Genomic DNA, 24,549 nt, shown 5'->3' with positions numbered 1-24,549 from the left:
GGGCTTCCTGCACCGAGGCCCGGAGAGAGGACAGCCATTTCTGCGACCAGTCACCGTGCCAGGTGGCCGTGCAGCACGGAACAGCCGTGAACATGGGGCCCGGGGCAGAACAGGGAACGGGGTTTCTCCTGGAAGGACAGAGCCTTCTTGGAGGGAGCCGGGACGGGGGGACCTGGGTCCGCTGACCCTGAGCCCCCGGGTTACTGCCATCGCATGCAGGGAGCGTGTGGCTTGGGTCCATCTTGGTTTGCTGTTTTTCCCAGCTTTTCTGTTGCACAAGCGAGCAGCACAGGGGAGGGCAGGTCACCGGCCGGACCCTGCCCGGGTCACACCACGAGGGCAGTGGTAAACCCTGTGCTCCGTGCGCCGTCCCCCAGGAGCGTGGCGGGGGGCTCAGGGCTTTCTGCACCAGGACCCCCTTCCTGGGGGCGCTCCGGCTTCCTTCTGGGGAAGGATGAGGAAGGCAGCCAGTGGTCGCCCTCGTCCGAACCCCCCCCCCCCCAGGCCAGATGCTCTCGGAGTTGGAGGCTTCTCTGTGTCGGGAGAGCCTGGGCGCACCCAGTGTTCGAACCAACCTTAAGCCTCAGCCGGGGGAGGTTTGGCTGCCACATCGCACCCACAAGAGTTGGGTTTTTGAAGTGTCCAGACCGTGGCTGAGAGGCTGGTTCCCGGGGACGTGCGGGCCCGTGCCAGGACGCTTGTGGCCACGCATTCCCCAGCCATGCCTGGTCACCACTGGTCCTTCTCCCTCCTTAGTCACTTGTGGCCGTGACCCGAGGGGGTCGTGACAAGCGGTGGGTGGGGCGCCGTGAGGCCTGTGCCAGCAGCTCCCCCACTTTTCAGGGGGGTTGGCATTTTTTCATCTTGAATGATGCGGTTGGGGGACCATAATCCGGGACGCTGGGACCCGCAAACAGACCACTTGCACACCCCTTGTTTGGGCCAGTGGTCGCTGCCGCCTCCCGGGGTCCAGCAGGGTCTGGGGGTCTGCCCCCAGGGTGGGAAGCGCAGCCTGGTGGGGAGAGCCTGGCTCACGGCCCCTCCCAGCCTCGCACCTGCCAGCCTGGCTCCCAGTGGAGGCGCAGGCTGCCCCCTGCTGGAAATACAGAGGAGAGGCAGGACCCGGCATTTCCCCTGGAGAGACAAGCTTCTCAAGCTGTGTGCCCCGAGCCTAAGTGGGGGGTGGCAGAGGGCGGGGCAGGATGGAGAAGGGGGCGCGGCTCTGGGCGTGTCCACATTTGTTCCTCACACCTGCCCCAGGACAAAGGGGAAGGTTCGGGGGACACAGGTGATGCAGAGGGCAGGGGTCCTGGAGGAGACAGTGGGCACACCAAGGCCAGGCGGGAGGGGCCTTCCTCCTCCCCCCCCACCACATCCTCTGCCCCTGCATTTCTTTGCTGTCTTGGATTGTCCCTCCAGCCATGACTCAGGGCTCAGGGAAGTCACACGCCAAGCCCCGTGGGTCTAAAAGTCTGCGGGCAGGGGAGCAAGGGAGCCCAGCATCCGAGGGTCCCCCTCGGTTCCCTCAAGGCATCCCCGGGGACCACGTGACTGCTGGCCTGGGGACCGACGCCCACACAGGGTGAGCTCCTGACACCCAGGCAGGGTACCAGACGGGAGTGGAGGCCAGGTGCCCACCGGGCCTGCCCCGCCCTTCTGACCCGGATGGAGGGACCAAGGCGGCCGCAGGGTCGTGCCGCACAGAGAAGGCCCACACAGAGGGGATGTGGGTTTTTAATTCTTTTTATTGAAGAAAAGAAAAGGAGAGAAAAAATAGATTCCCCACCCCTGCTTCTTCCCGGAGTGGGCTTCTAGTCCTGCCCCTGGGGTCAGCACAGGTGGGAGAGAGGGCTCTCCACCTGGGTCTGGGGAGGGGCCCCGGGCCCTGGAAAGGTGAGGGGGGGGGCTGGCTGCTTCCCGAGGGGTAGGGGTGTCTAAAAAATGGTGCCAGGCCAGCTGGGCCAAGCAGGCTGGTCCTCTGCCGCGGCAGCTCAGGCAGGTGTCCTGGGGATGCTGGCCGCACCCGCCCCGCCACTGTCCGCGGCCGCCCGCCCGCCTGCCCGCCGGCGCCGGGCTCGAGGAGGGCAGAGTCTGAGGCACCTTCCGGCCTCTGGAGCCCTGTGCCCACCCGGGGCCGCCGGGGCCTCCTGTCCCCTCTGGCTCTGGTCCCAGCGCCGCGGGCCTCCGCCCGGCCGCCGTCCGAGCGCCCTGAGGCCGGGGCGCGGGCCTGGCCCGCAGCCCGGGAGCGTGTCTGTGCCCGTCCTGCGGCGGGAGCGGGCGGAGCAGGATGTCCTCCTCGGGGCCCGGTGCGTGGCCGCCGCCCACCCGCTCAGACCTCGGTCTGGAGGTCGATGATGTCCTGGCCCACCAGCGGGATCGTGGCGCCCGACTTCTCCCACTCGACGCTCCGCAGCTCCAGCGGTGAGGGCGGCAGCGGCTCCAGCTCCTTCTTCACCCACGCGGGCGTCCCGTGGGCCTTCCGAAGGCTCTCCCAGGGCCGCTTGTTCGGTGTCTGCTGCTTTTCCGGCTGCTGGCCGGCGGGCGGAGAGGGGGGCAGGGGCCGGGAGGGAGGCCACGGGGCAGGAGCGGAGGAGGGGAGGAGAGAACGCACACGGGAACCAAACAGAGAGGAAGGGACCTGAGCGGGCGGAGAGGCGGGCTGCAGGGGCCCCCCGGGGCCGAGCGGGAGCGGAGCGCTTCCCGCCCGCCGCCGTGGGGGCCCCGCCTGCCCGGCACCCCTCCCTTGGCTGTTGCCTTCCTTGGCAGAAGCCAGACCCCCCGTGCACCGCCCCGCGCACCCCTCCGGACGGGGCTGGGCGTGGGGCGGGTCCCCGGGAAGGCCGGTGTGCGGGGCTCTGGGGAGCGCTGCGTCGGGCCAGTCTTCGGGAAAAGTTGAAGCGAGGGGAAGGAGCGCGTAGGGACTTCAACCAAGGGCTCTCCCTCTGCCGGCCCCGCCCCAGGGCCCCGCCCCACCACCCCGCCCCAAGGCCCCAAGGCCCCGCCCCGTCCCCCAGACCTTGCTCTCTGGGCCCAGCACCTCCTTGTCCTTCTCCGCGTGCTGCAGCTTCCGGTTCAGGTCCTGGAACATGTCCTGGTGCCGCTTCCGGGTGTGCATGATTTTCTGCGGGGCGGGAGGGGCCGGGCATCCTGAGCCTGGAAAGGAGCCGCCCTGCCTGGCCGGGCTCCTCCCCCCCAGCCCCTCCCTGCCCCTGGTTGGACTCCAGCTGCCTGTCCCCGACCCTCCCCCCTCCGCCCCCCGGGGCTCTGAGCACCTCTGGCTCCGGGTGTGTGGGGAAGGGGACACCAGGAGGTGGGACCCACCTCAAAGTCCAGTTCTGCATACCGCGATTTCCGCCGCTGTGGGGAGAAGGGGGTTGTGTGCATTTGCAAGCAGTCGCCCCAAACCTCCCAGACCACAAGTCCAGGCCTCTCCTCGCCTGAGACGGGGGGGGGGGGGGGGGGGGGGGAGACTGGGGACCCGCTGACCCCATGGCTACTCTTGGGTTCTCCACCAAGCTGGGGAACATGCCTCTGACTGCCCTATAGTTGGCAGCGCCCAGGCCGCTTGTAGGCCCCGCCCCTTCCCCGGGGACAGCGGGGGGGGGGGGGGGGGGGGCCCAGCCCGAGGGCTCTGGGGGAAGAGGGTGGGCAGAGGGGGTGCCCGCTGAGCCAAGGGGAATAGAAGCCCAAGGCCCCAGACAGCAGTGACAGTCACACGACCGCCTGGGGCTCCGGTATTGCAGCTCCAGAATGGGGCTTTTCATCACGTTCTGTCCCAGACTGTCCCCAGGGTCATCTCCCGCTTCGAGAGACAGAGGACAAGGGTGATGCAGAGGGCAGGGGTCCTGGAGGAGACTGTGGGCACACCAAAGCCAGACGGAAGAGCGGGGCAATGCCTCCACATTCTCTGCCCCTGCCTTTCTTCACCGTCTTAGATTGTCCTCCGGCACTGGCCAGTGACGAGGAGACGAGAACTGGACGCAGGGCGGCTGGGGGACCACAGAGAACTGGGGCCTGGGGCTGCTTCACCAGAGGCAGTGAGCCAGGAGGTGGGGGCGTGGCCCGGGGAGGGCGGGGGTCCCTGGGGGTGCTAGGCAACGCTCCCCCCAACGCACTCCGAGCCCCATGCCGGACAGGCTGAGTGTGGTCACTTCCAGGCTTCAGGCTGACCTAAGGAGGGACTTGCTGCCGTGACCGCCCGACCACGGAATGGGCTAGACTGCAGCCAGCCCAAGTCCAGCTGGGTGGGCCCCACTGCAATGGCACAGGCCACCAGCCCCCCGTCGCCAGGGCCCAGCAGGGCCAGGGGCAGCGTGGCCGGAGAACAGGGTGAGGGCAGGCCCTGCCAGGAACCAGCTCTCCGGCGTAGGCCTGCCCCCACTCTTGCCAGGGGACCCCTTCCGGCAGGAGTGAGGCCAGGATGCCGGCCTCCAGCCTTCCCAGGCCTGGCCTGCCTAACGCCGGCTGCAGCCCAAACCAGCAGCGCCCACGGCACCCCTGCCCCCCCCCCCCCCAGGACCCTTGGGCTGCCCTCACCTCCAGGGAGCTCACGGACAAGGTGGAGACGTTCTCGTTCCTGGTCCCGGTCCCCGAGCTGGGCCCTGGGTGGGCAGCGGGCTCCCCGGGCTCCCCCAGGCTGGGGGGCGCTGGCTCCAGGGTGGGTGGTGGGGGTGGTGGGGGCGGGGGCGGTGGGGGCTGGGCGGGGGGTGCCTCCGGGGGCCCACCCCCTGGGGGCTGGCGGGAGGGTGGGCTGCGGGCGGGGAGGCCCGTGTCAGGTGCCATGTTGAGGTGGATGAGGCGGGTCTGGGGCATCTGATCGATGTGGATGCTGTGCTTGGGCTCCTCCTGGGGCTTGGGCCGCAGCGTGGCTGTGGCCGTTGGCAGGATTACATAGCTGGTGTCCAGGGCCTTCTCCTGGGCCCGGCTCAGCTCCGAGTCCAGCTTCTTGAAGATGTCCCCGTCCCCGGCAAAGGAGGACTTGGGCGCCCTGTCCTTCTTGAGGGTCAGCGAGTGGTTGGGGAAGTCGGGCAGGGGGCCGCCCGGGCAGCGGGGCGAGCCGTGCAGGTGCAGTTTGGACACGTTGGCCGGCAGGCTGTTGAAGTTGGCGGGGGGCGCCTTGGCGTGGGCCAGCTTCAGCTTCTCCTCCTCGGGCAGCGACGGCCGCTTGAGCGTGCCCGTGATCGTGGCCGTGCGGCAGGCTGCGATGTCCTTGTTCAGCACTGTGGGGACAGGTGAGGGGGTCAGCGCGGCCTCGGGGATGCCTCAGACGGTCTCCATCCGGCGCGCCCCTGACTTGTGTTCGGTGCTGCTGCGGCTGGGAGTCCTTGGCCTTTTCAAGCCAGGCTGGAACACGGGGTGCTCCTGTCTGCCCCCGCGGACAAGAGGACAAATGGCCGCCACCCACACACGGCCCCGCCCAGCAGCCGAGCGGGCCCCTGTCGGCCCTGGAGCCAGCCCGCGCTTCTCGGAAGTTCAGGGACACACTCCTCATCGCTCCTGCGGCGCGGGGCCCCGTACGCCTAGCCCGCTTCTGTTCGGCTGCAGTGGGTGGGGGCGGGCCACCACGACCTCCGACCCGGGCTCCAGCTTGCCCACCACCTGCCTTGCTCTTACCCGTCAATCCAGCCTCACTGGCCCATGGAGAGCCCAAAGCGGCCAGGCCCACTCGGGGCCCGTCCACGGGAAGCCCGCCGTGAGCGCGGGAGCGCTTTCCCTGCTGGCTGGCGGGCACCCAGCCACACCTTCGTCCAGCCCCCAAACGCTCGCAGCTCCTGTCAGCGGCTTCCCGTGCCACCCCACCGGCACCCGCCCTCCGAGCGGACGGTCACTCGCCAGTCCCCGGTACCTCCCTCCTCTCTGGCAGAGCTCCCTTCTGTTCTGGCCCCTTCTCTTCTCCGGCCTCCATACGCCGACCCCCTGTGCCCATGTCTGCCACCGTCCCCCGCTCCAGGTCGACCAACAGGGGACCTGCCGTCTTGCCCGCCAAACCTGTGCCCCTCCGGGGTCCCCCCTGCAGAGATCGCCCGTCCACCTCACAGCGGGCCGTCGCCCGGACAGAGCTGGGCACCTCTCCTGCAGAAATCTGGCTGCGGGTCCCCTGTGTGCTCGGCCCCAAATCCAGACTCCTTCTAGGCCCCCAGCCCCCCAGCCCGTGTGCCCACCTCACCCTGTGTTTGTGACACCAGCCCCCCCCCCCCACTGCCCTCCGCCATGCCTCCAGTCGCTAGCTGCCTGAGAGATCACGGGCCAGGCTGTGCCATCTTACCGGTGAGGAAGAAGTGGGGGCCTCGGAGGCCAGTACCACCCAAAGGGGGCTGGGCCCGAGCCTCCAAAAGCCCTCAAGTCTTGGGGTCACCTCTCAGGGAGGCTGCCTAGACTACACGAGACCAAGGTGGGAAGTGAAAGACCGTTCTGTCCGGTTCCCACTCAGCCCAACCAGAGGTCACCTCCTCCAGGAAGCTCTCCCGGGGGCCACCGGGCAGCAGCTGACACTCCCAATCTGGGGCTGTCTCGACCCCCGCCCCCATGGCTATCTCTGGAGAAGACGCTCCTCAAAAGCATCTGACAGACCAAGGCAGTGCGACCGGCTGGTTCTCCACCGCTCTGAACGGCATTGCCTGTCACTGCCGGGACCCGGATCTCAGAACGATGACGTTCAAGCGGTTTCCTTTCATTGGGCAGCTGATTCCCCTTTTCCCCTTGCTTCCAGGAAACTCAGCATTACTCTAGGGCCCAGGGTTGGCTCCTCCGCCCTGCTTTCCTCCCGCTCCCACTGATGTCCCCCCAGAAGGCTCGGCCAACCCTCCGCCACGGCTGGATGGAAGATGAAGACGCGAGGACAACACAGAACGCGGGCCCTGGAGGGACGCAGGCAGGGGCGGGTGACGAGGTGGGTGACAGGTGGAAGCGGGGTGGCTCCAGTGTCTCACAGCTGGTGCGGCCTCCCCGCCCCTACAGAGAGAGCGGAGACCGAAGACCAGAAGTGTCGGAGGTGGCGGGGGCGGGGGGCACAGGGCTTCTTGTTCAGGGGCTCGGCGGGGAGAGGACAGGGCCAGGCCCAGGGCAGCGGGCCCCAGGGGTTCGCTCCAGTGCCAAGAATCCCGCCAGCACCGCGTCAGCCTGGTGAGCCCGAGCTCCCGGACAGCTTTCTGGCAGTTTCTTCTGCCCTCCACCCACAGGCCCTGCCTGCTGCAGCCTCAGGGCAGTGGGTGGGGAGGCGCAGAAGTGGCTGTGCCGCCAAGGTTGGGGCGGGCCAGGCCCCGGAGGAAGGCCCGCGTCTGCCTGTACAGACCAGGCCTCCGGGCAGTGGCCCCTCCATCTGGGCGGATGTGACCCAACCTCACGGCACGGGCTGTGGCGGGCAGCGGTGGGATGAGGGCAGACGGATGGACAGACAGACGCACACACAGAGAAAAGAAAAAGAAGCAAGTGGCCCGGGCGAGGGCCACCTGTCGCTCTCACCTGGCAGGCGCTCACCTGATCTACAGGCCAGATCCACGTCCTTCTCGAAGTCGGTCTGCAAGACAGAGGCGGGGCGGGGTGAGGCCCCGGGCCTAGCGGGAGCCGCACCTCGAGGGTTTGCGTGTGCGCACGCGCGTGCCCGCCCGGAGCGCCAGGAGGGCTACAAGCTCACGGCCGGGGGGGCTCCGGGCTCAGAGAACCCCCGGCGGGCGGCCCCGCCCCTGCGTACTCTGTGTGCGTGCGCGCGTGCGTGCGTGCGTGCGCGCGCCTGCCAGGGCGTTTGTGAATGAGCTGGGAAGGCCGGTCCCACTGCAGCTCAATCGTGCTCCTGTCCCCCCCTCCCCCCGGCCCTGTCTCCCCCGGCCCCCGGCCCCTGGGACTCCAGCACAAAGACCCCTCTGCCAGGGCCTCATGTCCCTTCCCGGGGGCAGGGCACGCAAAGGGTGTCACGCCAGAGCCCCCTGGGCCGCCGCCTGCTGATGTGCAGGGCGTGGGGGGCTCCGCCCCCGTCATCTGCGTGGTCCTCCCCACAGCCCCGGGGGTGAGGAAACAAGAGGCCAGCCGACCAGATAGGTGGAACGGGTTCAGGCACAGATGTCCGGTGCCAGGGTGAGGCCAGCTGTCCCCTGAGCGGTGGCTGAGATCCCCGCTGCGGCACCTGCCCCACCCCAGCCCAGGAGCTCGGTGGACTGGGAAACCCGGCTCGGGCCACCCCAGGCTGTGGCGTGGCCTTCTCCAGGGGCCGTAGGGCTGGGTCCTAATCCCAAACCTGGAGGCTCCTTCTCTGCAAACCAGAGGTCGGGTCGGTGGGAAGACTACAGAATCTGAGGGGAGAAGTGGGGCCCGGAGCGGTATCGGGGGCCCCTGCCCACGACCGTGAGGGTACAAGCCTCCTCCCGGTGCCGGCCGCTGGCATCTGCTGAGGTCCCGGCTGCGAGCCTCGCAGCCGCCACGAGGTGGCTCGGCGCCCCGAGGACTGAGTGAGCAGCTCCCGGCTGCCAGGCTCACTGCATACCGGGGGGCACCCAGCGGGCAGCAGGCGGCGAGTGACAGCCTGGAGAATTCACCCAGGGCGCTGCCAGGACCTCAACAGGAGGAGGCCTGATGGCACAGGTGGGGGCGGGGGTCAGGGAGGGCTCCCTGGAGGTGACGTCTTAGCAGACACCCGCGAGGTGGGCAGGCGGGGTGGGTGGGCAGTACCTGGACCCGAACGGCACGCGTGATGCCGGAGGGCCCGAGTGGACCCGGCTGGGGACAAGGCCACGCGGGGTGGAGGGTGAGTGGACAGGCCAGGGCCGGTCCGCCCGATGGAGGCTGAGTGAGCCAGCGTCCCACCCCGGCTGAGCTGGAGGACAACGAAGGGGGCACGGGAGGTGCAGAGACGGGGGCACCGTGGCACCGGGGGCGGGCACGGGCCGGTGGCAGCCTCGCCCAGACGCATCATCTGGGCCCTGCCCGTCCCCAGACCCCGGACCAGGGATTTCACCTTGGTGAGCCCCAGTCTCCCCAGTGTTGGACTGGGCTCGGAGCTCTTCCTCAGGGGCCGCTGGAGCCTAGAGCAGCTCCGAGCAGGGCGAGGAGACACCGCCGGGGGCACCGCGCGCTGAGCCCTACCATGAGCTGGGCGTGGCCGTTCTGGAAGGAGCCCCCCGAGTCCCCGTTGCCCTCCTCCTGGCGGTCCACCACGCGACACTTCACGGCGTCCTGGACCTGGCGAGAGAGAGCAGAGCGGTCAGCGGCAGCCCTAGACCGCTCGCCCGGCAGGGGGGCGGGAAGGCAAGGGCGAGGACCGCGGGGCGGCCCCTCCGTGAGGGCGGCCTGCGTGCCGGGGCCCTGCCTCCCTTCCCGTCTCCGAGATTCTCTCCGTGCCCTTTGGGGCATGGAAATTCCAAACTCAGAGAGTTCCAGGCCTGCTGAGGACGCGCTGCAGCCCTCCGGGCCGGAGCGTGTCCGTGAGATCCGGCCGTCGGGCTGAGGAGGGGCCTGGAGTCCACACCCTGTGCCGAGTGACCACAGCCTCTGCTGCCCCCACTGCCCTGGAGGCGCTCCGCCCGGGCTCCACGAGGGCCCTGGGACAGCGCGTCTGTGGTGGCGGCGGGTCCCAAGCTGCGTCACTACCAGCACGCTCCACTGAAGGGGATCTCACCCATTATGGCCATGGACTCTTCAGAAGGGCGGGGACGGCGGCTCTGGGCCAGAGGCCACCCAGGCAGCCGGCACAGAGCGCTAGAGGAGGCCTGCTTCTGCAGGGAGGTGCTGGTCCGTGAGCGTGAGGAGCAAAGGCCGCACCTTCACCCGCGGCTGGGGCAGCAGCCAGCAGAGCCCCCCTCGGGGAGCGGACGCTGTGGGGCCATGATGCGCAAAGGGAGTAAGTGAAGGCACGGGAACAGTGAAAGCACAGAGGGCTTCCTGGAGGAGGTACCTGGAGTGAGGTGGGCAGCTCTGGGAGGAGGGGGCGCTGAGGCTGGGGCTCCTGGCTCCCAGACCCAGCACAGACCCGCGGACCTGCCCCCACTCACTCCAGGTGCTGAGCCCAGGGCGCCCGATGCTCCGCGGCTGATCGGAGGTGGTGCTGGGGTCTCGCCGGCCTCAGGGCCACTGCCTGGGCCTCCCCTGGCAGGTGCACCTTCTTCCATCCTTGTGACTCACTGAGCCACCTAGCAGACATCTCTAAGCACCTACTGTGCGCCCAGCGCAGGCAGGCCACGGGCCAGGAGACAGCAGATGGGAAAGCAATGTCTCCATTGGCACAGAGAGCAGATGTTCTCCCAGAGGGCCTCGTGGCCCCTCCTCCAGGTAGGCCATCCGGCCAGCCTCATCCCCTCTGCTGCCCTCAGGAGACTCACGACCATGTTGCTCATCCACCTGCCAAATGTTCCATGCCCTCCCCACAGAGGCCCGACTTTCCCCTGGTGGCAGGGTCCCTGTAGCATGGGCCCTGCAGGTGGGACCCAGGAGGTCACAGAGAGCTTATGGGGAAGTCCAACCATCCTAGGAAATCATGCGTCTTCAGGGGTGCCTGACTGTCCCCCAGAGCAGGCCCCTGAGGCAGACATCCCTGCTCTCCACCTGGCAGCCTGTGCCGGGTCCCTGGAGAACCTCCTATTTGGGTCAGGTGGGCCTGCAGAACGCGCTTTCTGTTTTCCAGTTTCTACCTTCTCTCCTGTGCAGGACACAGCCTCTGTTTTATCCGGTTACTGAGCTTCTCCGCTTCTGTTCTCATGCTTTGAATTCCCACAAGCTCCCTTTCTGTTCTTTTTGGGTAGCCTGCTGTTCTTGTTTCACAGAAGCCGGGCAGCTGAGGGCCAAGGGCGTGAGCTTAGAGCCCGGTCAGTGACATGTGCGCACACCCCACCGAGGCGACCGCCCCTGTGCTGGCCTTGAGCCGCCCCATCCATGGAAGATGGAGTAACCAGCAGTGAGAATTGCTAGCACGGATCAGTCAGGCCAGAGCCGGGCACGCGTGGCTGCCAGGCTGGGGGCGCGAGCGCTCTCTCTGAGGACGTCGCCTCGGGGCTGTGGAACGGCTTCTTCCTGGGCTGTCTCTGGGGCCCACGGCTGCCTGGATCTGAGACTTGTCCGGCACAGGCTCCCCTAGGGTCCTCAGGATTGCAGAGTGGACACGCGGGACCGGCCAGACATGGACGTGTGGTGGAGACTGTGGCGGCGGCTTGCCAACAGGGCTGTTCCAACATCAGAAGCTTCGGGTCTTTGTCATCCGGTCTTTCCCTGTGGTCAGAGCCCCTGGAGGGGGGTGCTCACCTCTCCCCGAGGCGGTCTGAGGCTGGGGGCCCCAGCTGTCGGGGTGACCAAGGGCCAGCACACAGGTTTACGCACCCCTGCCTCGCCAGGGCACGCCAGGGCACCCCAGGGCGCCCCCAGACCAGGGCCCCAGAGCCCCCACCCGGGGCGGTGGAGCTGCATGTGGGGGAGGTGGGGTGGGGGCTGTGCTGCCAGCCCGGGGCGGGGGCGTCCAGGCTGCTACCTAAGCAGACAACCAGCCATTCACCGCAGACCCTCCCTGGGCATCCAGGGCCCCTGCAGCGCCACTTCTGGAAGCTCTCTGGCCTCAGTGCGCCGGGCCTGCCCCACCGCCAGCTGTAGACCCGGCTTCCTCAGCCGGGCTGAGTTCCTGACCCCCGTCCTTCTCCCCGAACTCCCAGGCTTCACTGCGAAGCCCTTCTCCCGCTTTCTTTGCAATCTGTGCTTTAAAATCGCTTTGCCATCTTTCTAGGAGGTTCTAGGAAGGGGAGGTAATTCTGCGTGTCTGCCCACCCGCTCCGGCCCCTTCAGCCTCTGTGGACATCCCGGCCTCCTCTGGCCTCACGAGGGCACCTCTTCCGCCCACGTCCGGACGCACGTTCTCCACGTGTCCGCCTTCCGGACGCAAGAGCGCGTCACCGGAGCTGTGGCCACCGGGCAGGTGGCCGTCGGGAGAGTTTGGTGAAAGCCTCCTCCTGCTCCCTCTGGAGAGGCCCAGAGACACCGGGCCAGGAGTCTCCGCCGTCGTTGAAAGCTGCTGACGTTTCCGGTGGCTCTTGGTCCCACCGAGCCCAGGAGGACAGGACCCCTCCGGTCTGAGCCGGCGAGGGGCGCAGGGGCGCTTCCAGGAGGGGGCCTTACGCAGACGACGGCCCTCGGCCGCCCCAGCTGTGCCGCGCATCCCCGCCTTATGGAGCGAGCGGGGGTCCCGAAGCCGCGCCCCCGCACCCCCGCCCTTCCCGCAGGCCGCGCACCTCTCGGCGCAGGATGCAGTGCACCATCACTATGACGAAACCCTCCAGCGAGTCGAAGACGGCGAACAGGATCTGGAAGAGGGCGGAGCGGCGGTCGGTGACGGCGAGCACGGCCGACATCCAGGTCAGCGCCAGCAGCGGCAGCACCACACAGGAGCTCCACAGCGACGCCCTGCGGACAGCGCAGCGGGGGGGGGGGGGCCGCGTCAGGGCTGCCCCGGCCGCCCTCCCGCTGGGGGGCACGTTCCTGGGGGGCCCCACTCGGCGCCCCTCTCCCGGGGCTCTCCACCCGCTCCGGTCCTGGTCCTTGAGGAGGCCCGGGCCCTCCTGGGGAGCAGAGTTCTGCCCGGCAACCCGCCCGGAGTCCAAGGGCTCCCAGAGACTCGGGAGGGTGGTCTGCGGGGGGGGGGGGGTGGGCAGTGGTGAGAGAGGAACTCTCTGGAAGACCCGGGTTCCTAACTGTCCAGGAGGCCACAGGAGGGGAGGTGCACTGGAGGCAGGAGCTGGGGGGCTACAGGGTGGCCATTGTGGGGTGGTGTTTGGCCAGGCCTCTGAGCTCTGGACAGAGAGAAAGAGAACGAGAGAACTACTCCAGGAGATGACAGACAGACAGGGCCAGACAGGGGTGGGGGTGGGGACAGAGACGAGAACAGAGACCCACAGGCACCTCATCGTCTCGGCAGGCCCCGCTCCGCTGGTGCCCCCAGGAGCCCCCCACGGCGGCACTGCCCTCTGCAGCCTGGCACCTCCTGGTACCACTATGGGCCACGCTGTGGCCGCTCGGAGCCTGTCGCGTCTTCCGAACGGCGCAGTCACTGTTTCGTAGCCTCGGGGCCTGTCGTGAGGGCACCAGCAGTGGGGCTGGCTCGCATCCGTGTCTGCGAATTGTGCCTGACCCCACCCTCACCACTGTTACAACTTCCGGGGCTCTGCCCCCATGGGCAGGTGACTGCCTTGCAGGAGCTCCAAGGAGCCTCTGGGGCCATGGTCATTCCCACCAGGAGTGGGGGCTGGGGTCCGGCCACCCGCTCCCCTCCTTACAGGACACCTTCATCAAAAGGATGAGGCAGATGCAGATGGAGCAAGAGAGGTGCAGGGGCCACAGGGGCGAGGGGCACGAGGAGGGGAGGCAGGGGCGAGGGGGCACGAGGAGGGGAGGCAGGGGCGAGGGGCACGAGGAGGGGCCGCAGGGGCGAGGGGCACGAGGAGGGGAGGCAGGGGCGAGGGGGCACGAGGAGGGGAGGCAGGGGCGAGGGGCACGAGGCGGGGAGGCAGGGGCGAGGGGGCACGAGGCAGGGAGGCAGGGGCGAGGGGCACGAGGAGGGGCCGCAGGGGCGAGGGGCACGAGGAGGGGCGGCAGGGGTGAGGGGCACAAGGACCATCAGGCAGAGGCCAGGGCCACCAGGAAGCAGCTGGGGGCACGGGGGCTGTTGGGAGAGAGGCTGGGAAGACCTGGGGTCCGGGCTGGACCTTGCTCACCGGGCGGGGGCAGGAGCCCTCCCCAGAGGTGCACCCTCTCTGCCCTGCGGTGGGGAGCCTGCCACAGGCCCTGCCTGAGCCATCGTCCTCCTCTCTCCAGACCCGTCTGGGTGGCCTGCACGGAGGACAGGGGCGAGGGGGCACGAGGAGGGGAGGCAGGGGCGAGGGGGCACGAGGAGGGGAGGCAGGCGCGAGGGGGCACGAGGAGGGGAGGCAGGGGCGAGGGGGCACGAGGAGGGGCGGCAGGGGCGAGGGGGCACGAGGAGGGGCGGCAGGGGCGAGGGGGCACGAGGAGGGGAGGCAGGGGCGAGGGGGCACGAGGAGGGGCGGCAGGGGCGAGGGGGCACGAGGAGGGGAGGCAGGGGCGAGGGGGCACGAGGAGGGGAGGCAGGGGCGAGGGGCACGAGGAGGGGCCGCAGGGGTGAGGGGCACGAGGACCATCAGGCAGGGGCCAGGGCCACCAGGAAGCAGCTGGGGGCACGGGGGCTGTTGGGAGAGAGGCTGGGAGGACCTGGGGTCCGGGCTGGACCTTGCTCACCGGGCGGGGGCAGGAGCCCTCCCCAGAGGTGCACCCTCTCTGCCCTGCGGTGGGGAGCCTGCCACAGGCCCTGCCCGAGCCATCGTCCTCCTCTCTCCAGACCCGTCTGGGTGGCCTGCACGGAGGACAGGCCTGTCTCCTCCCTGTCTTCTTCCTCCTCCTTTCCCCTCCCCCTCCTCCCCCTCCCTGCTCCAGGACCCAGGTCCCCATGCCAGCCCCAGCCGCAGCCCCATTTCTTCTCCAGGACAGCCCCCCGGCCAGCTGCCCAGTGGCTCGAGCCTGAGCCAGGAATCACCCCGAAGCCCCCACGCTTCTCTCCTGACCACTGCGTGGGCTTCGGACCTAGACCTCACAGACCCGCCTCCCCTCCCCTCCCAGGGTGGGGGACCTGCAGATCCCCGGCCCCCCTCCACCCCCGGGTGCTGAGGCCCCCAGCCGCGGTGCCCGTGCCCACGAGGGCTGCTCTGCCTGCACGAGGGGCACAACCTGAAAAAGTGGGCCCTGAAGGACTGTGCACACGCTGCCCGGCTGTCCTTTTCCCTTCCCGGCTCTGAACCTCTGTGTCTCCACCGTGGCCGGCAGGGCTCCCTCGTCTCTCTCCTCCCTCCCAAAGCGGACCCTCTCTGGCCGCCTTCGGAGCAGGAAGGCAGGGCAGAGCCCCTGGGGTGGGCAGAGGGGCAGTCTCATCCTGCTGTGAGCCATCTTCCCTCGGGCCGGAGCCCTGACATCTACAGCCCGAGGTGGCTGGCAGATGGCCCGGGCTTGAGGACCCTGCCTTAGTGGCATCCCCGCAGCCCCGAGTTCTGCCGGGGCCGCGAGGAGGAGCCCGTGCGGGCCCGGGTGCGATCAGTGGGCAGGAGAGGGGCTGGCGGGGAGGCCCGCGGGCAGTGGTACCGCCTGACCCTTCGGAAGGTCAGATGCCCCTGATGTGGAGGAGGGGCGTGAGCCTGGCTCAGGGTGGGCCGGGCCACTGACCGGAACCTGCTGCGTGACCTAGCAGGGAATGTCCCCCAGGGCTCTTGTGACAGGCCCAGGATGGCACCCTCCACCCCGAAGAGACTGGCGTGTGAAGCAAACAGCGCGTATTCCCGGAGCCTCGTCCCTGCCTGGGCCTCCCAACTTGGTTTCTGCCTCAACGGATCCGTCCCGACCTGAACCCGGGTCCCCCCACGGCCAGGAGTGCCCCGCACACTCCCCCGTGCTCGCTCACGGGACACTCCCCCACCCCCCGCACCCACCCACTCACGCACACGTGCGCTTACAACACTCAGCGCACAACCCAGACCCCAGCACAGCCACATGCCGATGGCAGGCCGGTGCAGAGTGTTCCGACGCTGACCCGGCCCCATCCCGTCCCTGGCCACACGGAGGAGGGGAGCCTGGCGAAGGGCCGGGTGGGGAGGATCCCCAGAGTGGATGGCAGAGGTGACAGAGGTGACAGGAAAAGCTTAAAACAAACAAGATGTGACTCAGAGAGCAGAGCCGGGGGGCGGGGGGCACTGGCGAGGAGAGGCACTAACGTGGCGTTACCGGCAGCTTTGGAGGCGGCATCGGCCGCAGAGGGGACACCACACTCGGCACGTTTGAGGGCGCGCCCAAGGGGGGCCCCGGGAGGCTGACTGCAACTGAAATGCAAAGGCCGAGACGAGAGCAGACACTGTTCTCACGGAACCGGGCCGGGAAAGCAGGCACACGGACCGGAGCAGTCCTGCCTGAGCCTTCCTAGGCCGGCCGGGGTCCCGGGAGTGGGCTGGGGGTCGGGGGACCGGGTCCCGGGTCCTGGGAGTGGGCTGGCTTGTCAGGGGGAGGGGGCACCGGGTCCCAGAAGTGGGCTGATTGGGGTGGGTACCGGGTTCCAGAAGTGGGCTGGGGGGGGGGGGCGAACCTGGTCCCAGGAGTGGGCTGGCTGGTGGTGGGGGACTGGGTCCTGGAGGGGAGGGGAATGGTGGGGGGGGGCCCGGTGCCGGGAGGGGCTGGGGGTGTGGGGACCGGGTCCTGGGAGTGGGCTGGCTGGTCGGGGGGAGGGGGCACCGGGTCCCAGAAATGGGCTGATTGGGATGGGTACTAGGTCCCAGAAGTGGGCTGGCTGGGGGGCAGGGGGGGGGGTGGGACCCGGTCCCAGGAGTGGGCTGGCTAGTGGTGGGGGACCGGCTCTTGGAGGGGAATGGTGTGGGGGGGGCCCAGTCCGGGAGGGGCTGGGGGTGTGGGGGGACCGGGTCTGGCGGGTGGTGGGGTGGGCTGAGTCCAGGGTTGGGGTTGGGAGGCTGGGGGGGACCGGTTCTGAAGGGTTGTTGGGGGGAGCAGGTCTGGGAGGTGGTTAAGGGTGGGGGGAGGGCACCAGGTCTGAGCGGGGGGGACCGGGGTAGGGGGTGGGGGCTGGGGTGGGGGACTGGGTCTGAGTCGGGTGTAGGATGGGCCCAGATGGCTCCTAGGGGAAGGAGGGTTGCCACAGGAAGTGGGTGCAGACTGGGTCCTGGGGTCAGAGGGTTTGGGGTCCACGAGACAGAGAGATAAAACAGGGTCCTGGGGGACGGCAGGGCCGGTCCTCCCACACGTCCGTGTTAAGCAGAGGGTGAAACGATGTGCCCACGTTCACACGAAGAACTCCCGGAGTGAGGCCATGGCCACTTGCCTCCGGTCCCCCGTATCTGCTCCGACCGTGCACTACCCCAGGCGGCACGGGGAGCACGTGCTGCACCCGACCACCACCAGTCAGCTACCTGGGCGGCACCCTCCCACAGGCCCTGTGTGTGCGCAGGTGTGCGTGCGTATGCGTGCGTGTGCACACGGGTGTGTGAGCGTGGGGAGGACTCCTCCTGCGGGGGGAGGTCTCCGCGCAGCCGTGTGGGCACAGCTGGGAGTGCGTCCGCGCCAGGGCACCGGCTGCACGCCCAGGAAGGGGCCCCAGGAGGCAGGTAGCCCGACGGACGCCCTGGGCTCTGGCGGCTCAAACCCGCTCTCCCCGCCACTCGCCCCACTCGGCTGCGGGGACGGAGTGGAACGAGGGAGCCCGCCCAGGGGCGACTGCGGAAGCCGGGGGCCGAGCCAGCTCCGAGTGAGCGCCGCGTACCCATTGCTGCAGTGCTCCGACGGGTGTGCAGCCCTCGGCCGGCCAGGGATGTGCGTGGGGGGCGGTGTGTCCTGAGGGCGGGCGGGGTGGGGCATGCCAATCCCCACTTCCAGGGGATGAGGCCCAGGGAATGGGGGACCCAGACTCCCAGCCACCGTGGGCACTCCGGGGTCGTCGTCCACTTCCCCTAAAGCAGCGTTAGCGGCTTTCTAACCAGGACCAGAGAGGATGGTTTCCTGAAGCTTCTGTTCACTAGGGTTAGCAGGAGGAGCAGGAAGAGGAGGAGGGAGACGGAGACAGAGACAGAGACAGAGACAGAGACAGAGACAGAGACGGACGACTGGCACGGAGAGAGGGGAATAGGCACCGGCGAGGGCAGAGGGATGCGCAGAGCGGCAGGCAGAGGTGAGGTGCGGAGGGCTCAGAGGGCTGGGGCAGGATGGAGTCAGGGGGTCAGTCTCAGCCAGTAGCTGCCCCCGTCCGTGACCTCAGGGCTCCCATCCCCTGGGGGGCGGCCGGGGCACACTCGGGACCAGCCTCCTGCAGAGCCACGTGCCCTGTGGCCAGACGCTGCCCTCTGGGCTCCGGCTCCCCAAGTAGGAGGAGCATCCTACCTGTCCCCTGTCCCCTCCTCCCGTCGCTGAAGCCGCCATGAGGATGGGCAGGTTGTATCCTCGCTCGGGGTCACCCAACCCCAGGGTAGGGAAGCGGGGGGCCAGGCGCACCCTTCCACCGTCCCTGTGGTCCCCGCGGGGGTAGGGTCTCCAAAAACAAGGGGCTTCGCTGTTTCTGAGGACTAGACGGAGAAACTGAGGCACAGGGCAGGGCAGGGGCTGGCCGTGAGCCTGGCACAGGCCTCTGAGCCTCCTTTGTCCACCTGCTCTGGGGCCCGGGGGCAGCGGGTGGGCTCTGGGTCTTTGACTCGAGGCGGGTGAGGCGCCCGGGGCCGGCCCTACCCTGCCCGCTCCTTCAGCTTCTTGTCCGTGATGCCGTCTTTGGAGACGAGCTTGTTGAACACGAGGATCCCGATGACCATGTTCACCTGCAGGGAGGAGCAGGGCGTGGGGGCGGGGCTCCAGGGGAGAGAGCGCCACCCAGCAGGCTCGCCAGCCCCGCCGGCCTGGCCACCTCCCCCCGGAGCGGCCATCAGGTGGGGGTTCTCCCGCCACAGGGCTCCACCCAGGGCGAGGTGCTGCTGCTCAAGTCCCCCACGTGACCCTCCCACGTGACCTGCTCCCCAAGGATTTGGGAGCCCTGCTGGCAGGGGTGGACACGAGAAGGGGCCGGGCTGACCCAGCTGGGGCTCAGAGGGTGACGTGCGGGGCGCCCTCCAGAGGCTGGACCCCGGGCTGGCCTGCACTGGGCAGCCCGGAGGCCCATCTGCTGTCCCCACTGTGGTCGGCAGCGTTTGCCGAGCTGGGATGCCATCTGTCCAGAGGTCGCAGGTCAGGGATCAGGCTGGCTCTACACACAGGGTGCCTGCCCTGCTCAGACCACAGAAGGGACCTCGTGTGATCCAGCCGCCATCATGCTTGGGTGTGCCCTGTGCCCCCGCAGCCGCTCACCCCCCCCCCGCTCCTTGGATTCCTCCCACAACAGGGAGCTCATCCCTCGCTAGGGCCCAACCGGAGGGCCGTCTCGGGGACATCCTCCCCGTGCTGGGGCCACACTGCTCCTGCGCTGCCATGGTGCCCTTCCTGACCCCCTCCCGCCAGCCACCCGCACCCTGCAAAGTGCTTCCTGCTGTTATCGTCACGTGAGCTACCGCCTACGCGAAACAGAAGCTGTCCCCAGGGTGCGCCCGTCGGCCCAGCCACGACCCTGGAGACCTTGGGGGGTCCCTTCTCCTGGGTGGGCAGGCTCCCAGCTCATTTCTGTGCTCCCCTGAAGGCCCTCCCCTTGGCTCCCACACAGCTGCCTGACAGCTGCGAGGACTGGCCCCACACTGCTCGGATCTGGATATGGGGCGCCCCGACGCCCTGCAGCCCCTCGATCTGAGCGCTCATGACTCCACACACAGCAGCGGCCAGGCCCTGCCTTTCATCCCCGTCTGAACGGAAAGTTCCCGGACTCCGGCACCGGGGCTGGAGGCATGTTTCCTGGGTGACCTCATTTTCTGACAAGGCCAGGGGCAGAAGGGGCAGGACAGCCGCTGCCACCACCCTGCCTGTAGCGGGCTCTGTGCTGTCTCTACCTGTGTGTCCCCGTGTCACTGAAGGGGCCCTGGGCTGGGGTCCAGCCGTGCCCTCCGGACGCACCCTGGGAGGGGGTGTGGGGGATGGGGGCTCCTGCCTCCACCAGCTGAGCCTCCCATCCGTCCTGGGTCGCCTGTTTGTAAAACGGCGAGCCGGCCTGGCCTCTGAAGAGCGGCATTGACATGCACAGCACGCAGGCCTCTCCCTTCAAGGAATAAAGGAGCCGGGACCCTCAGGCTAGGCCCGCTGCCCACCGCCTCCACCCTCACACGCGGGGCCTCCCCCGGGCCTGTGCCCAGGTGCCCCCACCAAGGCGGTGTGGCCCTGCGTGGAGAGGGCTGGGCTCGGGCAGGGCGGGCGGAGGCCCCCAGCCGTGCCCAGCTCCCCCTGCTCAGCCCTAACTTGGGGACAATAACCCTGTGTGCCACATGGCACGGTTTCACATCCATCCCCAAAGGAGTGTGGGAAGTAGGGGCGAGGGAAAACAAGGAGGTGCTTCCTTCTCGAGAGGGTGACAGCTGGTGGCAGCAAGGGACAGGCCCCTGGCCCCCCAGCCTCAGGCTCTGCCGCCTCCTCTGCTCCTCACCCAGGCCTAGCTGGCCCTCCCTGCTACCCCATCAGCCATCCGCCCACTGTCCCCACTCGGCCAGTCGCCTACTCGGTGAACTCACACCGATCTCCTGGTGGGTACACGGCCGGTGCCCGATAATCACACATGCTGTGCTCACAGAAATAAACGGCCACTCCTGCAGCCCAGCCTCTGTACTCCTGCACCCCGAGGGCAGGGCAGGGGGACCGTGAACGCCATCCACCCCTTGGTGATCAAGGTGACCCAGAAAGGGCAACGCATACAGCCCACGGCCACCTGGGACGGCGGGGAGGGTTCAGTACCAGCACGACAGCGGCGGCCGGTCCCACGAAGGCATACAGCAGTCCCCCCTCCAGGGAGAGCCAGCAGCTGGGGAGGGAGACGGGCTGGTCAGTGGCCAGGCGTGGGCCCAGCCCCCGCCCCCCGGGAAGGCAGGTGAGACGCAGGGGAGCGGCAGAAGGAGCCGGGCGCTTAGCAAGCCCTCCTGTGTGCACGCCGCGCACTCACGCTGGCTTCCCAGCCCTCGGGGCCCCGGGCGGCACTGGCGGGCCCGGCTCACAGACGGAGAAGCGGGCGCAGGGCAGCGGCACGGCTGCTCGGACCCACACAGCACAGAGCCGGGCTGGCCAGGTAAGGGTGCCTGACCGCCCCAGGCTGCCCCCCACTCTCCTCCTAGATCCCCCCCCGGCCCCGCCCCGCCCCACACCAGCCTCACACACAGACCCTTCTTCCCGACAGAATTCCAACATTCTGGTTCGGGCCCCTGGTCTGGCCCTCCACCTGCCCACTCAGCCCAGGCCCCACAGCTGGGGGCACCCAGTGCTCTGCTCACACATCTGGCCTGGTCCTGCCTCATCGCACACATGGTCGCCAGCCCCGCCACCCACGGTGGCCCACGGGAGCCCCGAGTCCAGTGAAGACACTATTCTTCTGCCCCGTGGCCTCTGCCCTGAGCATCCCACCCCATGCTGTCAGACAAACTCCTCTTCATCCTTCAGAACCCCCACTTTAATGGCCTCACCCTCCCCTGATCCACCCCTGACCCTCTCAGCGCTGGGGACAGTGTCCATATTTACCTCCCGGCACTCACGCTACTGGGGTTTCCGGTAAATGGGTTTTCATGTCCACTGTCCCTGCTGCCCACGTGGGGCACTGCTTCAGGGCCCAGCCATGGCCTGTTCCCCTGGGGCTCCACAGAGAGCCAAGCCCATGCAGCCTGCATCAGTCCCTCCCCTTGCCTCTGGCTCCCCCGTTCCTCCCCTGTGGCCTGTAGCCACTGCTCCCGGCCTTGGTTCCTCTACCCCAACCCTGGGAATCATCACACTGCTTTTAGGATAACCCCAAGCTTCCTGGCTTGGCATTCAAGGCCCCCGGACCTCGCCCAGCTGACCCTTCAGGGCCTCCCTGACTTCATCTGCAAAACAGGCCCCCTACCACCTGCCTTGCCCTGGAGCTATGCGCCATCCCTGTCACCACACTCATGCAGAGGTGCACACGTGGGTACAGAGGGGAAAACAGGCCACCGGAGCTGTCCGAGGTACCTAAGGAGGAGGTGCAAAGCTCCAGTGGCCCTGAGCCTCATTTTTCTCCATCCTGCTGCCCAGTCCGGGAGGAGCTGGCTGATTAGGGGAGGCAGCCCCTCGAAGAGCCCAGCCTTCAGCCCCGGGGCCCCCACCCTCTCCCAGCCTTAGGTCTCTCCTCTGTGAGACGGGCACCCAGCCAGCTGTCACCTTCTAGGGCAGTGGGAGGGTCTGGGGGAGCCGAGCGGCCTCCACCCCATCCCCACCCTGCCCCGACTCACTAGTTCATGGTGCTGTACCCTTTGGCCTTGGTGAATCCCACAGAAATGGCCACGACCAGCGCAGGGAGCCCTGGGGAAGGACCAGAAAGAAAGGGAGTCGGTCCCCCCACCATCCGAGCCCCGTCCACCCTCTGCCTCCTTGCAGCCCCATGGGTGGGGTGAGGCGGGGGCACAATGTGCCTCTGAAGCCCCTGAACGGGGGGTGACACCTAGCATAAGAGAAGGGGACGGGAGGTGGACGGGGATGAGGGCCTATGGAACCGTGGTCGTGACAGGCAGGTCAGCAAACGACACACAGGACACCGAATCACACTTGAATTTCAAATAAAAAAGGAAACATTTTGGGGGCACCGAGGGACTCAGTTGGTTAAACACCTGATTTTTGATTTCAGCTCAGGTCATGATCTCACGGTTCGTGGGGTCAAGCCCCGCGTCAGGCTCTGTGCCGACAGCGTGGAGCCTGCTTGGGATTCTCTCTCTCCCTCCCCCCCACTCCCCTTCTCTCTGCCCTGCCCCAGTCACGTGCACACGCACTCTCTTTCTCAAGATAAATGAATAAGCGTCAAAAAAAATTCCAAAAAGAAAACACGTTTAGTGCGAGCGCATCCCAAATATTGAATGGGATGTACTTCAAAAATCAGTCGTTACCTGAAATTCAAATGGACTTGGTGTCCCGTTTTATCTGGCAACCCTGTGGAGGCCCAGGAGGACGAGGGCGGGGCAAGGGGGGAGGGGGAGGGGCCGCAGCAGGGCAGGCCCGGGGAGGGGCAGCCCCGCCGCCCACCTGCCCCGGCACCGCTCACCCCAGCCCAGGCAGAGGAAACGCTTGCGGATGAGGCGGTTCCGGAGGCGGCCGGTCACGGCCATGTAGGACTGCCAGGCCTCGGTGAGCACCCAGCAGAAGGAGGACAGGAAGAAGAAGTGGAGGAAGGCAGCCACCAGCGTGCACACCACCTGGGCGGGGCAGGCGGGCAGGTTAGGCCGGGCAGGTGTCCGCTCACCCGTTCCCTGCCCGCCCCGAGTGAGGCTGACAGAGGCTCTGCGTCTGCAGCAGCAACGAGGTCAAATCCCCAGGCGCGAAGCCACCGAGGGGTCCCCCGGTCCACTGCCCGTAGGAGGGCTGCTGATCGGCTAGCCGCCCCCTCCCCACCCCCCCAGGAGTGCTTGTGTCACCCGGGCCACAAACTGCCGGGGACGGAGCCCCCTCTCCCTCCATCTTTCCCGACTACCCAGAGATACACCCAATGCCGGCGGGAACCCGCTCAAGGGCTCTGGGTTCAGTCCACCTGTTCGGCAGGTGGTGAACCCGACACCCAGGGAGGACAAATCACCCTCAAGCCCACATGGCACAGACAAGACCAGACGGTCTGGGCCCCAGTGGTGGGCCGGGGCCAGGGTCCTTGAACCGGCTCATCTCAGAGCGCCAGCCAGTCCAGCTGGAGACTCCAGACATCGGGTCCTGGCCAGACGACAGCTGCAGTCGGAGGAGAACGGGGGACTGTGTGTGGCCCTACGCTCTCCTCCCCGAGCTTCCTTGGGATCCTTTTGGGGGGCACGCCGGGGTGTGCACGGTCGGGCAGAGATCACCTACCTTATTGCGGGTCTGGGTCTGCCCGATGAGGATGAGGGCGTTGGAGGAGATGATGGAAAAGCAGAAGTTGATGAGGATCACAGACCGCTCTGAGCGGATGTACCTACGGGAGACAGCGTGTCAGTGCCCCACGGGGCCCCATCGTCACGGGAGCTGGGGTCCTGTGGACGTACCAAGACCAGGGCACCCCCTCCTCCCTGCAGACCTTGCTGCAGCCACTGTCGCCACCGCCGCCCCTACCACACTTTCTGCCTACTGCACACTAAATTCCAGCATGTAGTCAGGTGCCAGGGAGGGTTGTGGGGAGACACCGAGCGCAGTTGACCGTTCCCGCTGGGGATGGCTCATCCTTAGAGTTGCTTCCCCTTTTTGCGTAAGATCTTCTCCCTGTCACCGGATCCCTTGGACACGGGTCATTTCTGGGGTCTCAGTCTCTGCCTGCTCCTGGTTTTCCACCTAGCTTTCCCCCTGTCCCACTAGCCCTTCCCACCCAGTTTGATCCTGACTTTGAGGCCAGAAGACAAAATGGTTCCAAGTGGGGCTGTAGTGGCTTAGCTATACTCCAGCTGTGCAACACTGGGCAAGTGGCCCAACCCCTCTGTGCCTCCGTCTTTCCATCTGTGAGACTGGTGGAGGGAACGGGGTCTGCTGCTCGGGACGGTGACTGAGATTCAAGGGGCAGGATACAGAAAGCATTAGCCCCCATCACTTTTTCTCCCATTTTCCAGGGCAGCCAGCCTCCCAGTGGCCTTGGGGGCTGAGATCCAGGCAGGTGGTGAGCAGAGGGTACAGGGCTGCCCCTCAGGGGCCATGATGCGGTCTGATGTGGTGTGTGACCTTGGGGGGGGGTCACTTTCCAAGGGGTTGGGGTCCTGACTGCGGCTCACAGGGGCAGTGACTCAGCCAGCAGAGCTCAGAAAGGAGGCGCTTTGAAAGCCTTCGGCAAAACCCTCAGAACTGCAGCAGGCAGGGCTGGAGGGCGGGAGCTGTCCCAAGCCTCCTTTCCCAGAAGTCTCTGGAAACCAAGGCCTCAGGGGAGGGGCTGGCCCAGTGGGCCAAGCACACCCACGGGGATTGGGACAGATGGTC

At 67.8% G+C, this 24,549-nt stretch overlaps 1 protein-coding gene across 8 annotated transcripts in view; it reads right to left on the bottom strand.

Annotated features, from left to right (window-relative positions):
- Positions 1-1,727: 1,727 nt before the first annotated feature.
- Positions 1,728-24,549, bottom strand: part of ADGRB1 (adhesion G protein-coupled receptor B1) — a 79,855-nt gene continuing 57,033 nt past the window's right edge. For 3 of the 8 annotated variants that reach the window (XM_045049947.1, XM_045049950.1, XM_045049948.1), the window contains exons 20-32: positions 23,461-23,563; positions 22,673-22,823; positions 21,870-21,939; positions 20,371-20,437; positions 18,241-18,326; positions 12,865-13,032; positions 12,198-12,369; positions 9,076-9,171; positions 7,462-7,516; positions 4,537-5,219; positions 3,322-3,357; positions 3,017-3,121; positions 1,728-2,527 (exon numbers count right to left, since the gene is read on the bottom strand). In XM_045049947.1, the coding sequence (XP_044905882.1) occupies positions 2,330-2,527; positions 3,017-3,121; positions 3,322-3,357; positions 4,537-5,219; positions 7,462-7,516; positions 9,076-9,171; positions 12,198-12,369; positions 12,865-13,032; positions 18,241-18,326; positions 20,371-20,437; positions 21,870-21,939; positions 22,673-22,823; positions 23,461-23,563 (1,990 nt within the window). In that variant the 3' untranslated portion in view covers positions 1,728-2,329. The remainder of the gene's footprint in view (positions 2,528-3,016; positions 3,122-3,321; positions 3,358-4,536; positions 5,220-7,461; positions 7,517-9,075; positions 9,172-12,197; positions 12,370-12,864; positions 13,033-18,240; positions 18,327-20,370; positions 20,438-21,869; positions 21,940-22,672; positions 22,824-23,460; positions 23,564-24,549) is intronic. The other 5 variants (XM_045049951.1, XM_045049952.1, XM_045049955.1 and 2 more) reach the window with 5 other exon arrangements.

Source organism: Felis catus, chromosome F2, assembly GCF_018350175.1.
Source record: "Felis catus isolate Fca126 chromosome F2, F.catus_Fca126_mat1.0, whole genome shotgun sequence".
NCBI lineage: Eukaryota > Metazoa > Chordata > Mammalia > Carnivora > Felidae > Felis > Felis catus.
This window is presented reverse-complemented; position numbering and strand designations above follow the sequence as displayed.